Source organism: Cotesia glomerata, linkage group LG8 (assembly GCF_020080835.1).
Source record: "Cotesia glomerata isolate CgM1 linkage group LG8, MPM_Cglom_v2.3, whole genome shotgun sequence".
Taxonomy (NCBI): domain Eukaryota; kingdom Metazoa; phylum Arthropoda; class Insecta; order Hymenoptera; family Braconidae; genus Cotesia; species Cotesia glomerata.
In genome coordinates this window covers 9254526-9263273 of record NC_058165.1, presented here as the reverse complement: position 1 = coordinate 9263273, position 8748 = coordinate 9254526, and the positions used below count along the sequence as shown (strand labels likewise).

The 8748-nt window shown below is 27.9% G+C and overlaps 2 protein-coding genes across 2 annotated transcripts; one reads left to right on the top strand and one right to left on the bottom strand.

Moving 5' to 3' along the window:
* Positions 1–1094: 1094 nt before the first annotated feature.
* On the top strand, positions 1095–3741 carry LOC123270681. Its single transcript, XM_044736843.1, has 4 exons — positions 1095–1254; positions 1336–1475; positions 3288–3413; positions 3519–3741. Exons 1-4 carry the CDS (start codon positions 1176–1178, stop codon positions 3672–3674), a joined length of 501 nt encoding a protein of 166 aa, XP_044592778.1. The 5' UTR covers positions 1095–1175; the 3' UTR covers positions 3675–3741.
* Positions 3740–5895, bottom strand: LOC123270680 (peptidoglycan recognition protein 1-like). The gene is made up of 3 exons (XM_044736841.1): positions 5725–5895; positions 5140–5466; positions 3740–4018 (listed from the first exon to the last, which is right to left on the bottom strand). Exons 1-3 carry the CDS (start codon positions 5807–5809, stop codon positions 3744–3746), a joined length of 687 nt encoding a protein of 228 aa, XP_044592776.1. The 5' UTR covers positions 5810–5895; the 3' UTR covers positions 3740–3743.
* Between the last annotated feature and the right edge of the window lie 2853 nt (positions 5896–8748).

Below are 8748 nucleotides of genomic sequence, written 5' to 3'. Positions count from 1 at the left end.
AATTATCTCGGTCGAAAATTGTTATTTAAATGGAGAAGTTATATTGGTTTCACCACGATTTTTATAAATTGGAATTTCGTCAGATCTTCACGCTTTAAATTTCTAGTAAGCTAACCTGACTATTTCTTGTAGGTTTTACATCAGTAAAATAAAAATTTCTTATTTTTTTAAGTTGTTTAGGGCATTAAAAAAAATGATTGTTTAATATTCATTTTCGAGGGAAAATATGGAAAATCTATTATGTTTATGTATTTTTTAGCTTGCCATTCGGCCTATGGAGCCTTGGCATAAATGTTGATAAATAAATAAATAAAAAAATCATAGAATACCTCTTTTGTAGAAACTGAAATTTTCTTTGAAAGTATTTCATCAACTTTTCATACATTTAATTTTTTTATCGCAATTTACATCTAAAAGTTAGAAAAAAAATTTTTGAAATGGTTGATTAGTTGCACAGGGTAGCTGAAAATATTACCACAGTTAAAAATTGATTTTTTAAGGAAAATATTGAAAATATGAAAAGTTATGAGATCTTCTTTGTAGAAAATTGAATTTACTTTAAAAATCATCCATCAATTTTATGATACGCTTTACTTCTCGACCGTAATTAGAGTTCACAAATCAGAAACTGATACAAAAATTATGAGAAACATTTCTTGTAGGAAATTAAATTTTCTACTCAATAATCCGTTCATGCTTTGTTTGCAAAAATTTAGCTTTAGAATTTAAAGAATTATAGGTTACAAATTCTTAATATTATTATTGATTTTTTATTCTTTGAATAAATTTATTGTAAAATAACGAAAGTGCAAAATTAAATTTTTCAATTAGATTTAAAATTTTCAATTTTTACAAAAATTTAATTTTGAACGAAAATAAAAACAATTATTAATTGATATTTTAAAAAATGATTTTATTTCATCGTGATATAAAATAATCGTCATGAAGTTATAAAAGTAAAAATATTGTTATGAAACAAATGATGAAATAAAAACATGCAACATAAGCATTTTTAAATTAAAAATATGTCACATAATTCAGAACAATGTAGTTACACAACTCAATTTATAATTATGATTTATAATCAAGCTAATAATGATCATTTAACTGTTGACAACAATACTGTTAATAACTCTTATTGAAAAATAACCGATATTTTTTTGAATAATCACAAAATGTTTCGTTTAAGTAGCAATGAAAGTGTTAAGATAATTGTTCTGTCTGCTATTAGCTTTTTTTTAACTCAATGTGCTGGTAAATTTTTTATAATAATTTTTTTTAATCAATTAATAAAGTGAATTAATAAGTTCATTACACATTTTTTTGCACTTCTAGAAATTTGTTTAAATCCAAGTTTAAAGTGCATCGGTTGTCCATACTACAATGTATCATTGACTGCGTATTACCCTGATTTTGCTAGCGATGAACCTTCTGATTATTTGGATGTGAGGGGAAAAAAGTTGAAAACTCTTCAGGTAATTTAAATTTTAATATTTTATGAATAAGTCACTTATTAACTTATTGTTTGCAAAAAAATAGTGTGTAAAATTTTACAATTTGATTATTTTTTGAAAAACTCAATATTTATTCTTTAAATATCTAGTGAATTTTTTATCTTTAATTTAAAAAATGTCAAATAATTTAAAAGATGCACTAAAAAAATTAACTTGATTCGAGAACATTTTTTTTTCTGTATGTTGTTGTATTATTTATATTTAAAATTCTCGAAAAATTTTACATTTATAAAAAATAGCAGTTTTATTATTCCACTTTTTTTTTTGAAGTATGAAGATATCTACTAACACAGATATATATGTCAAAAATTGATTTTTTTAATCTAGAGTTTTTCAATCCGGGATAAAATTTTATCCGAGATAAAAATACTGCCAATATAATAAAAAAAAAATAAATAAATAATTCAGCGATGTGATATTGCTCTTAGTTAGTTCTCCATAAATTTGGTCGTTTATTTAAATAAAAATAAATAAATATATCATAAAAATAATGATAATCTCTTATTGTGTCATTTAAATTATTTTAACTTAATTAACACAATTATAAATTAATAATAGATATGTCGAACGCAAGATATGAGCTCGAAGGGCTCAAAAGCATTAGAACAGCTACCTCTTTGAGCTCAGAAAGCTCAAAATAACACATGAATTGTAATTTGGAGCTTGAAGAGCTCAACAACATTATAAGTGCAATTTCAAGCGCTTAGGTATGGAATTAGCGGGAAGTTGCAGGGATCTCCTTCAGGGTCATCCATTTACCTAATTTTCATTTTATTTATTTACAATCAGGAAGTTGTCACAATTAGAGGTAAATATTTCTGTGACATGTGGCTAATGTTTATTTATTTTAATTCAAAATAAGTGACTGAAATCAGGGAGAATTACTTGTAGGCAATATCACTGTGCTGAATTATTTATTTTTTTATCATAATGGCAGTACTTTTATCTCGGCTAAAATTTTATGTCGGATTGAAAAACTGGCCCTAAGTGTCAGTTTTTCAATCCAAGATAAAATTTTATCCAGGGTAAAATTATTATTGCCAGTATATTTATATTAGGGTGGCCCAAAAAAAAACCGACTATTTTTTTTTTAAGTCTCAAGCGAAAAAATGTTAGTTTTTGACGTTTTAAGAGCCCTCTCCAAAGGACAGCTTAAAAAAAAATTTTTAAGAGGTCGCTCCAAATTTTTTTAAATTTCAAAATTTATCAAAAATCGAATTTTTTTTTTTAATTTTTTTTCTCATTACGATATAATTTTATAGACAAAAAAAAATAAGTTTCTGAAAGTTTCAGTTCAAAATTCAAATTTTGAAAGGTCGCTCATAATTTTTTTTTAATTTATTAGTGAATTACTTCAGATTCTTTCAAGCGAACTTTTAATATTCAAATTAAAATTCTAAATATACATTTTTTTTCTTTATTTAGGAATTTTTATAGTTTAATTTGGTATCATCAGAAAGGTCTTGACAAGAATTTATGCTTTTTCACGGTTTTATATATTTTTTAGTGATGGTCAATTTTTTATGTTAAATTTTTGGAAGAGTTTTGAATAGTTTGTTGTTTCGATAAATTTGTTCTGTCACATTTGTCCATTAAATTATTTATAATGAATCCTGTGATAGCACTGTGATTTTTAAAATTTATTTAAAAAGTACCCTAACTATGTACAGTACGATTAAAAAAAACAAAAAATCATTAAGCTAAAGTTTTCTTATTTAGAATCCGTAAATAGTTAATTATTAATTAATTACTAATAAACAATAATTATTTAAGGATTTTTTAGACGGCAGAGATGAATACGTAACAGCAGCAATGGACACAAATTCGGAAATCCCTTACGGTACAAAAGTTTGCATTCCAGAATTAAACCAACATTTTAAGCAGTACATACCCATTCAAGTAAATAATTTATTTTAAATTAAAATCAATCATTTTTTATCATAATTAATCATTAATTATTGATATTGATCAATGATCATAATTATGATAATATTAATTTTTTAGGTAAGAGATTATAGCCCAGATTTAGAAGGTGAAGGCCACTCAAGTATAGATATTTGCGTACGCGGCGAAAGTGACAGTTATGATTTTGCTGTTAACCGTATGGTCACTCTCTACATTCGTGAAGACCTCCAGAATGTCAGCAACGAACAGCAATAAATATAAGATAATAATATTATTATAATTTTACGAGCTTGCTAAGAAGAAATAAAGTTCAGCAAAAGTTTTCTAGTTTTTTTCATCAATTTTATTATTCAGACTAGAATCATTATTATTTTTATTACTATAATTATAATTATTAGCATCAACGTAAACAGGTACAGGAGTAGATGTCCACCTTGGCATTGATTGAACGTAATTATAAAAAACTTCACCAGGGCAAGCAGTAATTCGGGCTTGACGGTGCCCAATCACTTGATAATTAATACTTATTTTGTTTAGCAACACTCCACATTTTATTATTTCAGTCAGCGCTCTCAGTGCATTTTTATTTGGATTAAAATCTGTAACAAATTTAATACATTAAAAAATTAATTGCACGCCCACAATGCGGACACAAAATATTTGAATCTAATTTGCTAAATTGTCTAAATAATACAAATAATTAATAAAAGCGCTTTTATTTTAAAAGTTAATAATACATCTTATTTTTTTTTAATAATTAAATTAGCGTTATGTTCTTGTTAATAAAAAAAAAATGGCTTTCTATAAAAAGGAGACATCACTAATTAACAATAATGTTAAGCTCTGTAATCGTTCGGATGGGGCATTTGACTGTAAGAAGGTTGCCACAACGAGCAGAGCGTGTGCGCTAACACACGAGTGTCAATAGTCTTATTCACTAAATTCATACAGAAATAAACGTTATCAACATAATATTTGCAGATTATTGTGATGAATTGATTGAATACAAATATTTATCAATAAAAGATATATTTTTTCGTCAGTAGGTAATAAATACTAGTCCTACTTCCACATTATTTGATTGCGATATTCCACAGAAAAAAAAATTTAGTTGAATCAAGTAAAAAATTTTGAAGAATTTTATCTTTTTGACTTGAGTAGGAAATTTCTTAAACTAAGAAATTTTTCTTGGTTTAAGTAAATTTTACTTGATTCAAAAATTTTTCGGCTTGATTCAAGACAATGAACTTTTTCAAAATTATTTTCTTAGTTCAAGAGTTTTTTTCTTGATTCAAGTTAATTTTTTTTTTCAGTGTGTGGAAAATATTTGCAATGATTGACTAAGTTTATAATTTTATCAAGTGATCCACGCTGTTTTTTTAGTAAAATTATTTTTTTTTGTTCTTAAATTAAATTTATTCTGAATCATTAAAAATTATTTTTCACTTTTTAATTTGGTTTGCTATCAAAACATGCTTTTTTCTTTTTAAGCTATAATTTACTAATAAATAAGTCATTTTAAATCATTTTTTTTTTTAATTCTTTTAGCAGAAATTCTAAAATATTATTGATAAATTTTTTAAAAAATTGTTTAGCGATTAATTTATTAAAAACATCAAAAATTGATAAAGTGTCTACTTTTTAATTATTGTGTAATAGAATAAAAAAAAGTTTTTAATTACTTTTGAAAAATTTCTTGTTTATAATTTAAATTACCCACGTGAAAAATCTCCAATAATTGAAATTCCGATGCTTTGAGTATTGAATCCTGGAGCATGAGCGCCCACAAAATTCCATCCGCGACCTTCGTAGATGTTTCCATCTTCTCCGATGACAAAATTGTATCCAATGTCAATCCACTTATTGCTATCAATGTGCAGATCTTGATAAGATTTTACGATTACAGAACACTCTTTTATGTCGTAACAATAATGGAGAATTCCGCCGTGGTGGATCACTACGTAAGGAACTGGCCGAATCCATAATAATTGATGCTCCGTTACGTTTCTTGCCTTCCATTCTTGACGCGTTATAATCCTAGGACACTCTAATTATTAATTTTTAAAAACAAATTCATACAATCCGATGTTATTTTTATTTTTAAATTCCCGCTAAGAAAATTAAAAATTTTTTAATAACTGTACAGTAAATTTTTCATAAATTTCTTAATGCCATAACAAAAATATAATAATTAAAAACTGACTTTTCGATTAATAAAAATTAAATAAATAACAATGCAAAATTAGAGTTTTAGAAAATAATTAAAGAAAACTTTTACGACTTAAATTTAAATTTCAATAATTACCATGTTCGGTTTTTTTTTCAATTACCAGAGAATTTATTAAAATAAAATAAAAATTTATTACAAGAATAAAAAAATAAATTTTCATTTTGTACTGTTATGTAATTAGCGAGTCACGATAGAAACAGCGAATGGATGATGAGCTAATGAGTGCGGCGCTTTTAAGCGAGTGGAACAAGCGCTGGGAGTCCCCAGATTTAACTCAGGACTTTTTATCCCCTCTTATATTATTTTCATTATTTTGATTACTCCAATTCTATCAAAATAAGTGATAAAAACATAAACAGTTAAAGTTTATACTTATTTCGCAAAATTCGTTATCGTTCGAAGAAGGAAACTTCGGAAAGTAAATCGATTGACATAATTACGCTGAAACATTAATGTTACTAAAAAAAACGCAATAGGTAGTAGTACAATATACATAACATAGTAGAATAATGGTAATAATGAATGATAATAATGAGTAATGATTGGTGTAGATAAAGACGATAAATATTTACAAACTTCAATGATCGAAGATAAGAGTAATCGACTGTAATTGACATCTATGAAAAAATGAAAAGTGTTTCCGGGTGGTATCATACAAATGCTAAATAAATAAAATTTTTATTAAAAAGTTTCTTCTTTTAGTTGATGGAAAAATGTGTCAGCAATAAATAATTTATTTACTGAAAAATTTAAGTTACACTGGGATTTTATTTCTAGTGAAAATATGTTGAATAACATTTAATTATTATTGTATAAATACTTTAGACAATACTCTGTAGTCAGATGGATGATAATGATAAATATCTTTATAATTCTTTATATTTTTACATTTTTTATATCATTTAAAGTTATATTAATTAATAATAATAATAATCTTTATTTATTAGCAATTTGCTATTCAATTTTTACATTTAAAAGAAAATTTTTAAAACAGTTTACAGATTATAACAAATATAGTCTGCTAAATCAAGTAAATGTTTCTTTGTCAATACGTATTTTTAACATAGTCTTTTAATTATATTACGAGTCTCGTTCATCGAGATTACATTGTAGTACCGTCAGTTCTACTAATACAAGCCACAAATTTTAGATTTTAATATTTAAAATTTTCCCGGTACTGACTACCGCGCGCTCTGCCGTCACTCTTCATAACGTTTTTTGTGTAAGTACAAGTTGCAAGCAGATATTTTTACAGCGTCACTTTTAATTAAAAAAAGGAATAAAAGAAGCAGATTAAATTGTTAATCAGAAGTAAAAAATTTCTCTAACATGGGAAAGAGTAAAAAACGGAGTAGAGAGCGGAGTAGGGATCGAGATGAAGATAGAGATATCAACAAACGTGTTTGTAGGTTAGAACAAATTCTTGGCGAATTTATAAAGGAGACTAGAGAAAAAATTTTCTCTAAAAAAGGTAATGTAAATTATAGCAATAAAAAAATTAATATATATTACAAAGTTAATTGTCAGATCTGTATATGCGTAAAGGTATACAGGAACAATTTTGTGTATGCTGGCGTCATGTACTCGAACAGTGAGACATGAACGTGCATTCTGGCTAGTAAATTTTGTACGTAGGCGACAAAAATCACTAGTGCATGATTTTTATAGAAAAATTATTTTCAGATGATCAGCAAAAAGCTGCACAGAACAATGAAAATAGGTCGGCTAATGATCAAGATGACAAGGTTGTTGATCAGCAATCAGAGGGTTCTGGAGAGGCACCAGTGGTCGAAGATAAGGCATCTGAGGTCTCAGTTGATAAGACAGCAAAGATAATACCGCCATCGGCAGTTGAAGATGGCGAGAGTGCGGTCAATATGCTTGATGAGGAAACCGAGACTGTCCTTGGAGACAATCCTTCTGCAACCAATAAAGAATTGTTAGATTTACACCAAAGCCTGGTCTCTAGGTGGCCCACATGGATGGCTGAAGGCCTGAAAAAAGAGACAAAAGAGGTTATAGTAGATAAATATTCCCGCAAAGGAAATATTAATCTAGAGGCTCCAGAACTGAACGAGGAAGTTCTGGCCTCATTAAATGAAACAGGTGTCAAAAGAGACAAACTGTTTATTGTAGAACAGAACTTGGTCGGTTCTGCGATGGCGGCACTGGGTAAATCTATCACGATGGTTTTAAATGACAATAAGGAGCCGGTAGATCGGTTGTCATTCCTTTTCTTACTCTTCCGCCACAGACATTGAGCTGGACGAAAGAGGTTAAATTTCCAGTGGATGATGAAATGTTAATCCATAGAGAAATTGATAAATTGTTATCAAAAGGAGCTATTGTTAAATGTAAGCCAGTAGAGGGTCAGTTCCTGTCGCCTTTCTTTCTCGTAGCAAAACCTAATGGATCAAAGAGATTTATTTTAAATCTTAAAACCCTAAATAAATTCATTAAAACGTCCCATTTTAAGCTCGAAGACTTGAGATCGGCCGTAAAATTAATTTTTAAAAACTATTTTATGTGTACTTTAGATCTCAAAGACGCATATTTCTTGGTGTCGGTAAAACAATCATGCAGAAAATTTCTCCGATTTAGTTGGAAGGGCCAAATTTATGAATTTTGTTGTCTCCCGTTTGGGCTTTGTACGTGCCCGTATGTTTTTACAAAACTGACGAAACCAGTATTACACTGGTTGAGACAGAAGGGTCTAACGTCAACAGCATACATAGACGATTTTTTGTGCCTTGATGATCTCGGGAAGGCTGTCTAACAAATGTTGAAACTACTAGGTATATTCTCACCAGATTAGAGTTCATTATTAACGAAGAAAAAAGTCGTGCTGAGCCTCAAAAATGCTGCAAGTATCTAAGGTTTATAATTAATTCAACAAATATGTCGTTATCCCTAACTGTGGATAAAAAGAGTAAGCTGACAGAGACCATTCGGGTACTTCTACGGGCAAATCACTGCCAAATTAGAGAATTCACGGGTCTTTTAGGTACTTTAGTCGCGGCATGTCCTGGGGTATCGTACGGATTGCTTTATACAAAAATCCTTGAAAGAGAAAAATTTCTAGCGTTGATAATGAACGAG